Here is an 18,036-nt window from a genome sequence, read left to right as displayed (position 1 = left end):
TTCCAGCCCTGCACCCTCTCCACCCCGCAGGTCAGACATATGCATCCTCCAACTGCCACCTGACGTCATCTCACCAAATCCCGACCTGAACACCGGGGCAAGATATCCAGGCGGCCCAAGAAACCCATGATCCCCTGACACACTGGTGTTTCGAAACTTCCACGGATTTCGTAGTATGGGGGCGGGCGGACCCGTGCTGCCATCCATGGATGTTGAACGATGCTTTCAATAGGAAACTACAAATGCCTCCCAAACGGCGAGGAGTTATTTTGGGTGCACTAACACAGGTATCAGAGTCACACCTTGACGGGGCTCCCGTGGCCTCCAAAGGACTATCCTGTGCCCATTATTACCAACAGAAACCTCGCCTGCCTGGATGCCATGGAATAAGCCCAGTCCGGACAATATGGGGCCAATTTTTGAAGGAGGCCGCACCAACACCACAAATGACAGGAATAAGATCAACCTTTGGCCGTCATGGTCGTTATGTTGCTGCGTGGACATGGTGGTATGAAATTCACGTTTCGCTCCCAAAGGGCTGCACATGGGCAATGAGATTACTTGTCTCCCTATCGAACTATGTTCTTCAAGGGCATCAACCGTCTATCTCACATCATTTCAGATTGGCGGCCCCAATGTGCTTCATTCCTCCAGCCCTCGAGCTCAGCTTACGGCAATGTTTCAGCCCCGGTGATGCGATCCTAACCTTAAGGACGGGGAAGTGGCAGTGAAGCATGCTACGCACAGTTACACTGCCGAACAGAAAGTATAAGAGAGAGAGTGATTGTCGCAGTTTGACTGATGAACTCTAGTACAAGTAGGTCTGGTAGTTTACATGATCGAGCGACGACAGCCATCACCCCGAGCAAGCTTTTGTTCCGAGCTTTACAATGCGGTCTCACACGCTACTTCTACATTCCCTGGTGAGCCTAGGACTATCCGAGTAAGCAGAGAGCCCAAGCTATCAAGGGACACCAGACTGATCATGCTATTAGAGCCTCGCAACTGAAAACCAGAGGCTGGAAGTTCTCGGGTTCCTGCGACCAAGGCAAACAGGATGTAATTAAGACTGAGCTCAAACATGCAAAAGAGCTCGTCGACACTGCCGCCGCAAACGTCAAAGACGGCGTCTATTATGACACATTCTTCGCTCAAAGCCTCCGGGACGACCCGAACTTCTCAACCAAGGTCAGCAATGTGTTCTCCAAGGTATCCAAGATGCTGGACGACGCGAATCATGACTACGATTTCGAGATCACATGCGACAACAATACCGATATGTGCAAGGCGAAATACTATGCGCACATGGGCGACAGTAAGAAGCGCATGAACTTCTGCGATGTCTTCTTCAGCCCAAGCGGTGGAATCAAGCCCACCCAGGAAAGATTGGATAAGTGTGGCGAAATTACACTGAAGGAAGCACAGTGGTCGCGTAGCTCTATACTCGTCCATGAATGTACCCACACTGGCTTTGCTATGGATCCTGAAAAACGGTACGTGAAGACAGCATTGCAACACGCAGTCATGCTATCGACGCAAGACTGCTGATGCCGAGGACCTTTACACTGACTGCGCTTAGTACTCTCGACTATGCATACGGATTCAGCGCGAACTACTTGCTACCGCTTGGTAAATGGAACAGGGACTGTGCCCCGTACAAGAAGGCAGGAAAGGTCTTATGTCCTGATCCAAACGACCCCAAGAAGGAAGGCATATGCGACGCAGAAAAGTCGGCTGAAAATGCAGACACTTACTCCTTCGTTGCCGCTGGAGTCGGCTTCTCCAAGCTGTGCAAACGCGCCATCCCTCTGCCGCCCGCACCCTCCGCAAAACGCGCCCTGTCCAGGCGTGCTGAGTGCCCTGCGGACGACGCCATCCCCTTCGATGATGGCGCCGATGAGGACTTCAACGGGAGCGGACCGGTTGGCAAATGTGGTCTGGACATTGAAGAGCTCTGGACGTGCGAGCCTGATACGAATAACCTCTATGGACGCATGACTATTACTGCGCCGGACGGAAACGTCTTATATGAAACTGGTGGCTCGACCAGAAGCCCTGGTGTGCCCATAGGAGACCAGCAAAGGCCGACGATCCAGGAAGAAGGCATGAGCAAAGGACTGCAAGTAATTGCAGAGCATGAGAACGATTACATCCAGTTCTACTATGGTGATGTGGCGTGGACTAGTGGGACGACGGAGGGTGAAGCTACATGCAAGCTCGTAGGTGACAACTGGGATACTGAAAGTCCTGTGCAGTGTGATCAGGGAGCGCGGAGCAGGAGGTTTCAGTGTCAGTACCCGTGTTAGAGGAAAAGGTTTGAGTGCGTCAGTTCGCGTGTACTAGATTAAGCGACAAAGTAGATATCTAAATGTGTCTTCTCTTTAGTCTCTTCCTGTCAGTTAATCTAGTTAGGCGCTGTGCTAATAGCGGCATACTACTCCTTATGTGCAATATTGTTTATATGTAACGCTTGATAGCCCTAACTTCACGAAGCGCAAACTCGCTGATTAGCTACACCTAGACAATTACATTAATAATATCCTTTACTGTACCTAAGACTGAGTTCTCTACTACATTGCTCTTTAGGTCAATGTTGTGCAGACTTGAATTTCATGTTACTCTCCTAGAAAAGGCTAATAATTGCTTCTATTGCGTAGCCAGTTCAGGCAAATCCCTTACAAACATAATTTCCGTTCCCGGAGTTTGCAAAGAGTTGAGCTTACCATGTACTAAGCCGTAGCAACATTCTATTAGAAACTACCACTATTGCTATATGTAGGTATCATCCCAATTCTCAGGCCCACCGCCAAGTACTGGCTATTAGCAAATGTCAGAAACAGTTCAGTACATAGTCATTTGGACTTTGCCCGAACAGTCATGTCCATAAACGCAAGGAAGATTCTCAAAAACTTTTTTTGGTCACGGCTGTCGTTCTAGAAAAGAGTCACGGCCGTTACAAATTATTCCCAGACACGAGTCTGCAGTACACGAAAGCGGTGCCACCACCAAACGGGCCAGTAGTGTACCCGAGCAGCCATTCCAAGGTTATAAGCAATAACATATGTAATAGAAAGATGGTGAGGCCATTAACAATAATTAGAGGTGTGCTCTAGCTTGGTCTTCAAAGCTTCCAATGTTTTTATGTCCTCCATTGCTCAAAATAGGCGGTGTCCACTTCTAAGAAGGCCAGCGGCATACACGAGCGCCCACCAACATTTTATCAACAAGCCTTCATGCTATCCCGAGCCGCAAGCATCATAACGCTAAGGAACTTGCGAGCTCCATTTCAGGCCTTCATTCGGATCATGTTGCCATAACCTGATATTCTTCACTACCCTGTACAGCCAAGATCGTCCTGTATCACCGCCGCACCGTCGCCAGAGTAGTCACCCAGTTTAAGAACCACCAGTCACTCTATCTTCTCTCTTTCCCCATTTCTCAGCTTCTTAACTTTGGCAACTAGTCTGTAAGTGCTCTCGCCAAGGTACAGTCTATCTAACTCACTCAAAACGGTATGTGATTGCATGTAAACAGCCACAAAGGACACAGCAGTATTAGAGACTCTCTTGTCCCGTGAGATGCTTTCGAGGAGCTGGGCACGGCACTTCGACCATGTAGCCTCCATCATGAACCACCTAGAAAAGGATCAAGGACCCCAATCCTACAACGCCGGCCAAGAGGCAAGGGATATTCCGCGCCACAAATATTCCGTCAGAATTCTCAAACAGATAGCAAACGCTTTCTCATCTGTGACGGTCCAACCTCCTACCACCACCAAGAACAATCAAAGCATTCCCAAATACACTCACGATATGTAAAGACTCATAAAATCCATGAAGATAAACAGCTAAAAATTATGAACGCCCATCTGCATACGTTCCTACAATGCACAACCCAGCTCTTCCGACACGCTGAAAGCCTGCTAAACTACCCTAAGCAGAAGCAGATACCTCGAGCTTACACCTCGTCGTACCTCTCCAAAAGGTCCCCCACTCCCCAGCGAAGAGCTGGTCCCCCACCACCGGCCATCCTAAACACCTCCTTAGCGGGGCAAAAAGAGAAGAGAGAAAGTAACCCACAGCAGCCATCCCTCGCCAAGCAGGGTGCATAAGTGCGTGCGTCATCAAGGTAGCGGCGCTCTCATGTCCACCAGGTCGCCAAGATCGTGTACATTTGGGCCGCTATTGCGATCATATTCAAGGTACGTGTGTGCTGTGCCACATGCCCGATACATAGCTAGGTAGTTGGATCCGATTGTTGAGGGTTGAAAGAAGAGCTTATAAAGAGGACTATCTAGGGCCTATCTAAGCCACGTGAGAAGCGTGAAGTTTTGCATCTGTGGTTATATTAGCGTATAGTACGTCGTCGAGGGCCACGCTGCTGCTAGAAGCTCGAGAGGGTTATAATAAAACATTGCCTCCAAGACGGTGATTTGCCATTTTAGGGACCATAGCGGAGGAAGGGAAAGTTGTGTCTGGAAGATAGATCGAGAGGGACCCAGATCCGTCGCATCGACGCGCAAGCAAGCTAGATCTCTGCAATACCACCAATCTCGTCTTGGAGCACGACAATCGGCCTCGAGCAATATCAAGCCGCACAAATCCGGGTACCTGCAGACTATTGACCGTTTAGGCCCAGATGATCGACCTGACACATGGGCCTCGCATCGAATATGGTTCGGCTCCCGGCAGTGAGTAGTAGTTCATGCTGTCAAACAAATCGAAGATTGATGCTATACAAACCTTAGCACTTGTACGGGACGGATGCTCAGAGCGGGATAATGTTGCATATCGGCTTCATGGCAAGGCGTGGATATTGTTGGTCCTAGCTCTTTGCGTTCAACCTGAACGGGCGACATGGTGGTTGAAAGGGCGCCCTTGACGTCTGAGCACAGAAAGCTTCCAGAACGATTGGAAGCGTTTCGAAACCTCCTAAATATTGATCAATAGATCGGAGATCTTTTTAGAGCAGAACCAGGTCTGCGGGTTGTGACGAGGGTCAATACGTCGCAATTGACATTGCCAGTGACGGGGGTTGGCGAGATATTGCTCATAAAGGTGGCCAGATCGACCATCCTGCTAACAGCAAGGTGTACAGCAGTGGCTAAGACATGGGTCGGACCGTCATGTAGAATGGCATCCAGACAGAGTCGAAGGCGTAACCTGCGGAAGAAGTATGCTTGGAAATGGAGAAGCATAAATTTCATATGAAGGATAGTGATTGTGTCTGGAGCATAGAGCCATCGGCGTCCTAAGCTGTGCAAGTATAAAAGGTACAAACCTGCGTGGATTGAGTAGCAATACACCACAGCGCTCTGACCTGAGGTAGAGAGTGGCAAAAACGTTGTTTCCAACACATACACCTCGTATATGGGAGCGCGGACCTACAGAGGTAGATTGCGCCAAACGAAGATTGGGGGCTGTACCGCAGGTATTGAAGGATGGCCGGAGCATGCCGCAGGGGTAGCGAGCAGATTAGCAATCTGACCATGATAAGGATCCGACGAGAAAGGGTAGAGGGACACGCTGCGGTGAAGACATCCGACAATCTGCGTATATTACATAGAAACACCAGCATGGCAGAGGCTGAACGGCCGTGCAGGGCCAAGTGCGTAAAATGTCCGGTCCTCCTTCCGCGTTCACAGAAGGCGTCTACGCAGGGATCCCATGGTTGAGAGAAGTATTCGCATTCCTGGTCTGTAGTTCGGATAGATTTGCGGCAAACCACAGCGTTGGGCGGCTGTGGACGCAATGTGGAAGAGTGATAGGTGGGAAGTGTTATAGAAGCTGTGCGTTATAAGCGCTGGGAGATCTATCGGAAGGGGAAGCGGGCCGCTTTCTTGCGCTAGGCTTAATATGGGTATTTTAGTGCCATTTCCTCTTCTGGAAGTCATTAGCTCCTCATCGACGGCTGGGCAAGGTTGGTGATTAGACCCCACCAAAAATTTACGCCGCAGCCAGTGTCGCAACGCATGCAAACCCCCAGGAGTCTGAGGAGCTTGGAGATCCGAATTGTACCTTGTTTAGAGCTTGATTTGAAGTAACCCTGTCCGGCAATATCGGAAGGAGCAGCTGCTGAATCACGGCAATGTCGGTAACATTGGACGAGGACGCCATCGACGAGATTCTGTACCTCGCGCGGGCAAACGAAGCACACGAGTTGGAAGAATTCCTCTCAAATCTTTCCGGGCAGACGCAGAAATCGAGGACTGAGTTGATCTCCGCTGCAGTCGATCCGAGCTCGAAGAATACTGCTCTGCATTATGCGGCTGCAAATGGACATGTTGGTACGACACTGCTCAACAAGAACACACAAGTAGTGTGTCAAGCTAATGACTACCAGACGTGCTGAAGCTTCTACTCCCTTCCGACTCGCGCAAGGGCACCGCGCCTCCTTCGAGTCCGGTAAACGCGATCAATGACGCCGGGAATACTCCGCTTCACTGGGCAGCACTGAACGGACGTCTGGATTGCGTCAAGCTCCTGGTAGAGGCTGGGGCGGATGTCACTATCATAAACAAAGCTGGTCATGATGCCGTCTTTGAGGCGGAGATAAATGACAAGGGAGACGTTGTTGATTGGCTGCTTGGAGCAGTTGAAGACCTCGAGAAAGCCGTTGGGAACGGCAGTGGATCCTCCGCCGAACAAGGCGAGGGAGACGATATGGATGTCGACGAGACTGTAACCATGAAAGCATCCACCGACGGAGCAGCTCAGCAAGCAGAGACTTGTGGCGTCGACGAAGTCCGAAAAGCGATGGAGGGCATGGACACCAATGATGGAACCTCAGAAGGCGGGTGAAATATTAGGAGACCAAAACATAGATTGAGATATATTGCTTGGCAGTCGTCCGTCGTCTCTGCGAGGAACCGCACATAAGTGACACAGTAATAGGAAAGAGATGGTATCCTGGAATACGGCTCTCATGGCCACGTGGCGGGCGATATGCCTACGCCATGGAGTCTTGCGTTCTGCATCAAAGAACAACGGCGCATGCTCCAGGGCGGAGGGGACAGTAGAGGGTTGGCTAAGTGTATGAATCGGTGGGCTGTCTGAGGTTGATAACACGAAGAATAAGGTCGGCTCATATCCAATACTGCAACTGAGCGCTCCACTGACTTCTCAGTGACGCTTCTATTGCCTCGCCGCCATTTCAAGCATCTGGACTGCCTCTAAGTCTTGCATTAGTGGTCATATTGATATCGCTCGTCATGTCCTCACAATATTGCTTACCGCCGGGGATCTAGTCCCTCAACCAGGCACGCCGCTTCTCCTCCTTCTTTTCCCTTCGCTTTTCCTTGTATGCCTTGAGCTCCTTCTTACTGAGGGTCTTGCCCCGTCGTTCAGCCTTGAGACTGCGTCCGTCATGGCTATTCGCAGCGGCATCCACATCAAAGAAGGCGGACATTTGCCTCCGGCTCTTTTGCTCGTCGCTGTGTCTGTCCGGGTTGAGCGAGGCGTCCTGGAAGCGACCCGTGAACCTATTGAAGCGGGCGGCAGCCACATAGGGTTGTGTGGGATCCGCCAATCCCGATGCTAACGCTGACGCCGCTGCGTCCTCCTCTTCTTCCTCGTCTTGTCCCTCCCTTGCGTAGTCTGCATTCGGATCATAGCTGCCATGAATGGCAGGGTTGTATCCGCCAGCGCGACGCTTGGGAGGAGAGGAAGTACCGGGTGCGCCTGAACTACTCGTCACGCCGGGAGCGAAGCTCTGCATGTATCTGTGAGAGAGAGGGATTAGGATAGGAAAGCAAGGAAACGATTTCTAGTTTTAAGCAAACCTGTCGTACGATCCGTAGTTGGCACCGGCCGCCTCCGGGACTCTTGGGTTCTCCCATTGGCTGACCTGTGTGTAGCGATTGTAGAAGTAGTATGCTTGGGCGTTGCTGTCCCAGAGGGCATCCCATCCATCGTCCTCTGGGGCTGGTTCGTCAGGAAGAGGGGGTGCCTCTTCGTCGGGCAAGGGAGGGTTGCGAGGAGGTGTTGACTCGCGATGGGCGTTACTAGTCGTTTCGCCATCTTCGGATAAGGATGAATGCCGGGACTGAGCATCACTGGGATCCTGTTCATGCGCCGGCGGAGTTCGCGAAGATGAAGGTGACGGCTCTGGAACTGCAGGATTGCCAGGGGCCTGGTCTTGGGAAGACATGATGTCGGGCAATTAAGCGTGCAGAATATGAAGCGCAAGGTACTGCGAGTAGGAGCATCTAATAAGACGGCTGGAACCGGAGATCTCGGATGGAGTCGAGGAAGAGGGGAGCAAATGTACGACGGCACGTCTTGTTATGGATAACGGTGGGAGAGGACAGATGGGCGTTTGGGAAGTATGCGCGGACTTGATTCAAGCTCGTGTTTTTCAGACGGGCCCAAATGAGGGCCGTCGCGGTTGAGCTTGGCATTGATTAGTAAAAATATCACGTGACAGCTTGGCATATCTGCCGCCCGCACCTGCACCGACCAGGCCAGACAGCACTGGAAGGAGAAACACCTACTAGCAACAGCAAACAACTCTGCATTATTGAACAACTAGCCTCTTCTTTTCACTCCCGCTCCATGCCGAAGCCTGCTTTGTTGCCACTACTGACCAGCATTGCTCGAACCCTGCGCATGGACGACGCCTGCAATCTCCAGAATAGGTACAGTAATTGTCCAGCGGCATGACGACGGAGCGTGCAGGGAACTGGAGGTGCCGGCTTCACAAAATGATCCTCAGCATGACCCGGCCTGGCAAGCCTTAGCTCTGGCCTCGGAACGCAGCTCGCGTAGCCATGTCATGATCAAGGTGGCCTCATGGGATATGCCAGGAGCGTGTCAAAATAATGCGCACCACGAAGGACCCAAGACGCACGGCGTCGATGGATGTGCGGCACCCATAACCGGCCTGCTATCACGCAGCATGGCCTCTTGCGCATGAAAGTGGTGAGCTGCATGTCTGGGAAACCGACAGAGAGGCCCAGGGTGCGCCGCAGCACAAGCCAAGATGGCTACATGCACGAAAGACCAGAGGCGGGCTTTTGCAGGCCAGGGGCGGCACCCGTGAGGGAAGCGCTCCGTTCACGGTTCAACGGTTGTGGTGGGTGTGGTGGTTGGTGGACTGTGGTGGAGGACCTCCCGACCGATTCGACGCCGCTTTAACAATCTGGCTGGGGACCCGCTTGCTGGACTCTCGTTCCTATCATGCTCCCCTAGAGCCTTGACACCCAGGAACTTCCGGAGGACATAGTACTCCACGCTGCTGTTCGTCTCCCAAGCTGCAGATGCTGTTGCACAATCTCACTGCGTACGGGGCCCTGAATTGTATTCAGCGCCTGTTTCCGTGGAATGGCTGCCGAAGCGCCTTGATGACGAGGGCAACAGGACCACCGCCTGGACTCTGGCCGTATAGGACCGCCAGGACAAGGAGGGCACTCGGGAAGAGGAGAAGAGGGCCGATGGGAGCGGTGGCTGCTGCGGACAGGCCCACGATTGTCTGAGGCATGCATCGGGGGCACTTTGAAACCCAATCTATGTGAAGCTTATTGGGCGCTGGGGCAACTCGCTGCTCGCGTACCCGACGCCCGGTCTGGAGAAACTGCTGGGGCGCCAAAGCAATACACAGTCCACAATACTTACGGGATTTTGCCGCAATAACATGGACATGTTCGTTGCATCCCGCTCCCACGCTGCATGATCGGCACCAGTCAGCAACGGGACCGCACGCGGTTGGACAGAGGCTCACGACTGCTGTTGGCCTGCTGTTGAGATCTGGTGGCTCTCAGGCTCAGAGAGTGAACATCCCAACCACCCACGCGCCCCTCAAATCCGTATTGCTGCACCTCGGCGCAGGAGGCCAAACACGCTACGCTACGCTGTGTGCTCGAGTCTGCGGGTGCCTCTCTCACGCTCTCCAGCGCCGCTGCTCCTTGGTGGATCTTGCTGCGGTCTTGGACAGTCTGAGCTAGGAGAGCCTGCGGGCAAACTACCTAGGTATTGCCTGGTCGCGGGCCTGTCCATTTCGCCGCTGCTTAGGGCCCTTAACCCCTGCTGGCTCCATCACATCTCGCTCGGTTCTCACTTACTGACTAGTCAACTACTACGGAGTACTGCTCAGACAGTAAAAGCTCCAGCACCATGTTCCTGGCGGCGCCCGTACAAGTTCAACTTCGACGCTGGAATTGCTGGAATAGGCACACTGGTCCTGCGGGTGCCGCTTCCCCAGCCCTTCCCATCCCCCAGTCCTCAGCATTCGTCCCCGGCCCTGGTCAGCTGTCTTCTCTGCCGCAGCACGGATTCCCGATCACTCTCCGCTGTCGAGCTTTTGACACTTCCTACCCGGTATATCACCTTTATTGCTATCACCTCCTCGTACCAGTTCAAACTTGGGAGGCATATTCCCGTGCATACCAGGCTGTCTCCCCTGGCGCATAGCAATTGTTTACGCCGCACCTCGCAGACGACCATTCATTGTCCCTGTGCCTGTGAGTCCATGTCCCGCTCCCCCTCGTAACCCCTACATTCCTTCCGCACACCTGGCAGCTTCGGCTGTGGCCCATGAGCTGCCGGAGGTGTGGACGACCGTCAGACGTCAGCCCTGCACGGACTGTGACTTCCGTTGGCACTTTCTCAGAGAACCTTGCCGAGCTGCTGCAAGACCTCACAGCGGGTATCCCACTTACTACAATACAGACGCACGCAATCGTGCTTTGTGCAGTCCACTGACTACTCCCCGTCCCCCAGCGCCTGTATCCATGTGCCCGATAGTCTGACAATCCGCGAGCTGATGCCGTGCCTGCATCACTGTCTGGGCCAAGGCCGTGCCTGAATCTCGAATGTGCCCTAGTTTATATCCTTTGTCACTCCCTATACCTTCATGTGGTCTACTGGCCAATGTATCGTGGAAGCCAACCCACCTCAGGCGCTGACCAGCAACCGTCTCTCCGATCCGAAGCGATGCTCGCCATCGACATGAACCGCCTGCCCAGCATACCCTCGAGACCGGCCCCTCCCCACACGTATTCCTCGTACGACTCCTACCAGAGGTATACCGTTGCGCCGTCTCAGTCAGATATATTCTCGTCCAGTCGATATCACCCACCCCGGGAACCTGAAGGAGGCCATAATAATGCACAGAAGCTGCCCAGTCTCCGAACCCTCCTGGAACCTGAATATCTGGACACCAAGCTACCTGACCCACCTCCACGATTAGAAGGCGGTCGTCCTGCCCAACTTCAAGATAGCTCCGTGCGGTACGGATCGTCGAGCCCAACGTTGAAAAGACGGCATGATTTCGACGGTTACAGCCACTCACTTAACGAAAGCAATGCTATTGCGAGTCGAGTGCCACATGTGCAGCATGCTGGACACCACACCACTCCATCCGATCCTCACTCGCTATCGTTCTCCATGCCGGCCCCAACCCCCCACCCCCATCCGCCAGAATCTTCCCGCCATGGAAGCTTCGGTCGCCCATTGTACGATACATCGTATCGGCAGCCATCGACGGCAACCGCGATACCCGCTTCCTCTAATCCTCTTGGTACCCTGACTCGGCAGCCCGCCCATGACGAGGCGTCGGATCCGGCGAAGCCAGCACGAAGGCGAACCGAGGGGTCGTCCCGCGCTCCAGTGCGAGCTTCGCGATGCATTGGAGAGCGTGTCATTCCTGGGGAAGGGCTTTGCTGGATCTACGAAGATGGCACGTTCTGTCGTGCCGTGATAGACGGTGAGCCTGTCAATCCATCCTGGGGTATCACAAAGGCAGGAAAACCGCGAAAACGGCTTGCACAGGCCTGCTTGACGTGTCGAGAGAAGAAGATCAAGTGTGAACCTGGTTATCCCAAGTGTCACCAATGCGCCAAATCGCAGAGAGCATGTAGAGGGTGAGTGCTTTCTTGTACCACACATTGCCCGTCGTACTGTACTATTGTCTATACGCATGAACTTATATCCATTTCAAATATCTGAGCATACACACGTCGGTACTTGGGATGACAAATACTGATCTGGGAAGTAGTGGCCTCAACCAGCTCGGCATGAGCAATGCGTCGGGAGAGACATCACCGTCGTCATCGTCTGGGCTATTTAAGAATCCGTCAATGGAGCTTGTGAGCCCAGTGGCTGGCCCCGACAAAACAAGAGCTCTTGAAGAGCAACGCGACACTTCTCGCACGACAGAAGCGTGGAGCGCTGCTGTCGGCTCGTCTTTTAGGCTTCGAAATCCCCGACCTACTACGCTCGTTGATCCGAGAGGCATGTCGGTACACTCAGCCGATTCGGACTGGAGCGGTTCGTTCAACCCAGGGGACCCGGACGATCCCAGACGCGGCTCGCATCACGACCAACTCGCCCTCCAATGGGAGCAGGACCCCTATGAAACAGACCCGTCTTTGACTATGCACCTTTTGGATCTTTACTTCCGCCACGCAGGACGGGCTACGTACGGCATGTTCCCTCCCCAGCCTTTTTCGAAATGGGTAGAAGCAAATCGAGAGAAGAACCAGGACCATCTGATGCTTTTGTACTCCGTTCTCGCAATCGGTTCCATCTATTCCCCCGACCCGGACAAACAGCTGCTCGGTAAACGGTTCGCTGCGGTTGCGGCATATGCCATGGACAAGCGTTTTGGCAAGTTCACGTTGCAGTTATGTCAGAGTAGGCTCATGCTTGCGTTGTATAACTTCGCTAGGGGTAATGCACAAGAAGCCTGGGACTATTGTGGAGCCGGCATCCGAGCTCTCAGTGCCTTAAAGCTGAACACTGAAGAAGGCATCAAGGAACTACGGGATAGCACATCGGACCTGGACTACGGACTTGACAGCCGGACCTGGGAAGAATGCTGCCGCCGGACTTTCTGGTTCGGGTTCCTGATGGATGTAAGTTCCACCGCGTTCACGGCGACAACCTCTCCTGACCTAATGCTACGGCAGCGCTACAATGGATTTTGTGGCGGCAATCTATGTGTCATTAGCATTGAGGATGTTTTTGTTCGCCTCCCTTGCGTGGAATCTTCGTACGAAAGCTCCAGCCCCGGTGATACTCCCTACTTTGACTTGGAACTTCTAAGTCCGCATGGCTCGACTCCTCCTGTCCTCGGGCACATGGCGTGCTTGATACTGATATCGGCAATCTGGGGCGAGGTGTTGACATTCACCAGGCGAGCAGCCCATCGTCCCGATGCCGGTTTTGAACGACTGTATGAAGCTTTCTACTCAAAGACTTACGAACGCCTGGATTCTTGGTGTAACATGTTACCCCCCAACCTCCAGTACACACCGCAGAATCTTGAAAATAGCATAGTCGATGGGACCGTGGCCACGTTCGTCGGGCTTCATGCTCTCTATCACACGACCGTCATCAGGTTGAACCGTCATGTGCGGCTCGCAGCCTTCTCAAACGAATCGGTCGGACGCAATATCGAGCGGTCGTTTCGAACCGCTTCAAACTTCCTGTCGATGATTCATTCTCTTACATCAGCCAGTCCGCCAGGACGCCTTCCCGGCAAGGCCTTCTATTCCACTCCGTTCCCTGGATACGCGTTGATGCTGTCTGTTGACGTGATTACTTCCGCTGGCACTGTTCCTACGCTTCCTGCGCTGATTGAGTCTATCGGCACTACCATTCCTTACATGGAGGAATTGGCCACTATCTGGGCTTCTGCTCGTTTTCAGCAAAAGGCAATCTCACAGCGGCTGAACAAATTGGTGGAGGTAGCGCGGCAGGAGGAACAAGGTGTGCGCAATGGGAGCTTTGGTGATTTCTGGCGCGTGCCGGATAGCCTGGATACAGGGTTCGGGGCCGAAGACGCGGTTTACGGGGCGAACGACCAGATGCTATTCGAGGTTATCGGGAAGCTGACAGGGCGTTGAGCCCATGTAAGCTTCGACCATTTTTGCGGGCTCGACAATGAGACACTTTACTCCGCATTCAATGTGCCAAGCATGCTAGCCGCGCGATTGTTGTTCGCATTGCCGGCTTCGTGGGCCGTTCCAAGAGCCGACCAGTTCAAGCACGAAATGCGGCTCTGGTGATTTGGAATTGCCTCCCATGCCAACCCAGATTATCTACACCTCGACGCCAAAGCTTTCCTCAAAGAACCAGAAGCTTCCGGAACGATGGTTACAGCTTCCCGAGAAAGGGCTTCATGAAGCTCACGAATGTAATGTCTCACGGATGTGCAACAATGCCCGCCACGCTGGTGCACCCTCGCCACCACCAGTACTTTCTTGGCCGCCTTATTAGGATCGCTTTTAATATCCTATTGTATAACATTTCTCGTTTTGGCGTCTCTATTCTTGTTTCTGCAAGTTCTCTGCAGAAAGAAAGGGACGGGGTTTTTTCACCTCTTGGTATGATTGCTGGGCAGAATGGTTCCAGCAGGACCCTCAATCTTGAAGGGGCCGGCCGTTCAAGCCATTCAATACACCTTGGACGGTACGTATTGGAAGGCTAGCTTTCTGTCAGCGGCTTTTGCGGCTCGGGGCCCCTCCCTTCTTTCTCCTGGTTTTGGAGCTTTTTCTCCATGTAACTTGGGACTTTCGGTTATCTTTGCTTGTTGCTTTTCTTCCATTACTTGACGGCTTTTCAAAATCCCCTTGCTCCTTTCTTCTCCCTCTCTTTTTTTTTTTTCCCTACCCTTCTGTTTGTCTGTCTTTTGTCAATTGATTGCGGCATCTGCATGGTTCACTTGTTGTACGATAAAAAAAAGCGAAGTTTCACCGTCGTGGTCGTTCGTCGGCGGCAGCGGCGGAGGTGGCGGAGAACTGGAAAATTTTCCTTTCCCCTTGTTCGTCTATCTGGAAAAAAAGATACGGGTATGGCTTTATGAGATCGAGAATAATATTTTTGTTATAAGAGATAAGAGTATGGTGTGGTGTTCTTGCGACGTCGTATGATGCTGTCTGTGGTCCTGTGCGTTTTATCGTAGTTGTTTACCAGGGAGGTATAGTTGGCTTTCCTACAAAGGGGGTTATTGGGGTTGTACGGTTGTGGTTTGGGTTGGTAAGAGGGAAAGGGAGGAGGGGATGGGGTTTTGGGGAGATTGGAGGAGAGAGGGGACGGGACTGGTGGGCTTCGAGGTTCATTCTGAGCCTTCGTTGTAGGATCGGAGGGGTAGGTTTCCTAAGAAACAAGCATGGGGATTGGGTGAGATGTTTGTTTTATACTCTAGCTTCCAGTTTCTACTCTCTAGTTTCTACTCTCTGGTTTCTGGTTTCTGGTTTCTGGTTTCTGGTTTCTGGTTTCTAGCTTCTGGTTTCTAGCTTCTAGGTTCTAGGTTCTAGTTTTTGCTTTCTAGTTTCTAGCCTCCGGTTTCTAGCTTCTAGTTTCTAGCCTCCGGTTTCTAGTTTCTAGTTTCTAGTTTCTAGTTTCTGCTTTCTGCTTTCTGCTTTCTGCTTTCTGCTTTCTGCTTTCTAGTTTCTGTCTTCTGCTTTGTACTTTCTGGCTTCCAGTTTCTGCTTTCTAGTTTCTGGTTTCCCGTCTCTCGTCTCTAATATTTTTGTGATTTGCGATCCTTCTCGTTTTCCGTTTCGCGTCATCCCACTTCTGCCATTCTGCCCCATCCCGCTCTGCTAATCCCACTCCTTCTCTCCTCCCCTCTCCCATCTACAGTCCCAAAAAGCTACGAGAGTCATGGATGGCATCGGTTCGATCGCCATTCTACCTCCTTTCCTCCCCCATTCTCTCCCTCTCTCCCGGTTCGATTTCCTGCTTCTGAGATCCGCAGCCCTCGTCACGAGCTCACCTCCCCTCCAGGCGCTCATGGCAACGTCATGCGCTACGATACTATGGAGAGTTACATCTACCGACGAAGCCCTGGTTTAGTGTGGCTGAGGAACCTGTGTGTAATAGGTAAGGCGGAGCTAAGCTTAAGTCGAAGATCAAGCCCAAGCGTCTCTGGAACTCTAATGGATATATGCAGAAGAAGAGAGTACAGCACCTATTTTGATTTCAGATTGTTACACCACGGTTTCTAAGGAGCGGACGAACACTGATCATCTCGGTCTCAGTCCTATGTAATAATCATCGCTAATTACTAAGATCAGCTGTATACACATGTGTACCACTGGCAAAACGAGCAGGAGAGACCCGTATATATTTCCCAGCGCCCTACTTACTTGTACACGATATCACAACCCTCGTGGAAATCCCGTCCTGCATGCGTACCTCTATGATGGGCCCTTTGAACGCCCACGTCAAAGAAAGAAGAAGGAAGATGAAGAAAAAGGAAAAGGAAAAGGAAATGCATGGGTATCACAATATACCAGTCCCGAAAAAACCCGTTCAAACCAGAAAAACCATGCACAATCACCGAAAACACCTACACCTAACCTGAAACAGCACCTACCCTCTTCCCACGCCCATAATCGACTCCATTACTCCCCATCCTCCATCATCTACTCCACACCGCCACTCTCCCCCTCCCCATCCCTCCTCCTCCCATCTTCCACCGCCCCCATCCCCGACGACGCAAAAGCCTGCTGAATCCCACCCCTCGCCGACGCCTTCGCGCTCCCGATATCCAGCTCGGCGAACCGTGGCCTCACCAGCGAGATGTTGACGCGGGCGGCGTTGAAGATCTGCTCCGAGGGCGGGATGGCGGCCGCCAGGTTCGTGTTTTCCGTCAGGCGCGTGATGAAGAACATGAAGCGGCCCGTCTTGATCTGCATTTCGGCGAAGTTTGCAATGTTGGGCGGGAGGTTGGTGTGTTTGCTGGTGATGGGGAATGTCAACTCCTTGACTCTGGGTTTTGGATGGGGAGTAGGTAGGGGTTATGAATGAGGGGAAAAACCTACGCCATGCTCTGCTTGTGCGTCTTGAGGATACTCGAGATGCGCTCGAAGCGGTCCGTGAAGGGGTTCCGCTCCTCCAGCCCCCGCGTCACGTGCGTCACGGTGAGGCACGTCGTGCGCTCGTACAGGATCAATTCCCGCGCATCAATCACCTCGGCCAGCTGCCGCAGCAAGGCCTCGATGCTGCCCGCGTTGGGGATCAGATAGTAGATGATCTGCGTCCACGCCTTGTACAGGCTCTGGTCCCAGATACTCGTCGCCCAGAACTCGACCGTGTCCTTGAACCCCTCGGACGCCGCGCGTATGTACTCGGCGCGCTCCTCGAAGAGCTGTTGCCGCAGGCGCGCCTGGACGAGATCCATCTTGTGGATGAGCACGAAGACCTTGGCCGAGGGGGAGTTTTCCTGCAGCGCCCGGATGATGCTCGAGTAGGAGATGACGTCGGCTGCGAATTCGCGCGACTCGATGTCGAAGACGAAGATGAGGACGGCGACGGAGGAGAAGACGTGCGCGCGTTGGTGCGTCAGGTAGTTTTCGACGAAGCCGTCTTGTCTGTACAATAAGATACAGGTGTCAGAAATTGGCATGGAAGAAACCTCATTGAATCTGTTGAACTGACTCACCCTCCACAATCCCACAGGTTCAGCATGAGGTTCCCCATGAACTTGATGTTGCTGTGCTCGACGTCGATGGTGGCGCCCAACCGCCGCACGTCCTTGGCCACATAGTTGCTGAAGACGATGCTCCGCATCGACGACTTGCCCGCGCCGGATTTGCCCATCAGCAGCACCTTGCGCTGCTTCTGCCGCTTTCCCGTGTTCATCTTGAGGTGTTGTTGTTCGTGCTACGGTGACGGCGGGTTTAGGCGGGAGAAGGGGGACCCCAGTGAGTGGGAGAAATTGGAGAAATCGTGGGGTCGTGGATGTCGTGGACGAGTGCGTACTACAACGCGCGCGAGGTGTGACGTTGCTGTGTATTGAGGTGTTCGGTGTAAAGTCGATACATAGCCCTGCTTGGGCGGATAGATGTGGCCCAGGCGTACGGCGTCAATGGCTCGTGCACACCAAGACGATCTACAAAGAGGCCTGAAGATTGGGTTGACATCGAAGCCGCCGAAGCTCCCTGCCATGCTTCTGGAAGCTTTGGACGAACTATATCAAGCCAGATAATAACTGGGTAATTGATTGTCTCAACTGGACGCTCTGCACAGCACTTGCACTAAACTACTGCTGCATGGTATGCGCCGTCGAATTCACACCTCTTCTTCTTGC

The 18,036-nt window shown here is 52.8% G+C and overlaps 5 protein-coding genes across 5 annotated transcripts; 3 read left to right on the top strand and 2 right to left on the bottom strand.

The window, feature by feature from the left end:
* Positions 1-890: 890 nt before the first annotated feature.
* EI97DRAFT_454956 (uncharacterized protein) lies at positions 891-2,306 on the top strand (the record flags this gene model as incomplete). The annotated part of the gene is made up of 3 exons (XM_033800595.1): positions 891-943; positions 996-1,493; positions 1,580-2,306. The coding sequence occupies 3 exons, from the start codon at positions 891-893 to the stop codon at positions 2,304-2,306; spliced, it is 1,278 nt and encodes a 425-aa protein (XP_033657558.1).
* Positions 2,307-6,087: 3,781 nt separating this feature from the next.
* On the top strand, positions 6,088-6,800 carry EI97DRAFT_454955 (ankyrin; the record flags this gene model as incomplete). Its single annotated transcript, XM_033800594.1, has 2 exons — positions 6,088-6,286; positions 6,343-6,800. 2 exons carry the CDS (start codon positions 6,088-6,090, stop codon positions 6,798-6,800), a joined length of 657 nt encoding a protein of 218 aa, XP_033657557.1.
* Positions 6,801-7,040: 240 nt separating this feature from the next.
* EI97DRAFT_410930 (uncharacterized protein) lies at positions 7,041-8,148 on the bottom strand (the record flags this gene model as incomplete). The annotated part of the gene is made up of 2 exons (XM_033796712.1): positions 7,041-7,708; positions 7,790-8,148. 2 exons carry the CDS (start codon positions 8,146-8,148, stop codon positions 7,243-7,245), a joined length of 825 nt encoding a protein of 274 aa, XP_033657556.1. The 3' UTR covers positions 7,041-7,242.
* Positions 8,149-10,943: 2,795 nt separating this feature from the next.
* On the top strand, positions 10,944-13,843 carry EI97DRAFT_368784 (uncharacterized protein; the record flags this gene model as incomplete). The annotated part of the gene is made up of 2 exons (XM_033795152.1): positions 10,944-11,857; positions 11,992-13,843. 2 exons carry the CDS (start codon positions 10,944-10,946, stop codon positions 13,841-13,843), a joined length of 2,766 nt encoding a protein of 921 aa, XP_033657555.1.
* A 2,134-nt stretch (positions 13,844-15,977) lies between these two features.
* On the bottom strand, positions 15,978-17,853 carry EI97DRAFT_429776 (GTP-binding protein GTR1). Its single transcript, XM_033797523.1, has 3 exons — positions 17,389-17,853; positions 16,769-17,317; positions 15,978-16,685 (listed from the first exon to the last, which is right to left on the bottom strand). The coding sequence occupies exons 1-3, from the start codon at positions 17,586-17,588 to the stop codon at positions 16,370-16,372; spliced, it is 1,065 nt and encodes a 354-aa protein (XP_033657554.1). The 5' UTR covers positions 17,589-17,853; the 3' UTR covers positions 15,978-16,369.
* Positions 17,854-18,036: the final 183 nt, after the last annotated feature.

Source organism: Westerdykella ornata (genome assembly GCF_010094085.1).
Source record: "Westerdykella ornata strain CBS 379.55 unplaced genomic scaffold EI97scaffold_2, whole genome shotgun sequence".
Taxonomy (NCBI): domain Eukaryota; kingdom Fungi; phylum Ascomycota; class Dothideomycetes; order Pleosporales; family Sporormiaceae; genus Westerdykella; species Westerdykella ornata.
This window is presented reverse-complemented; position numbering and strand designations above follow the sequence as displayed.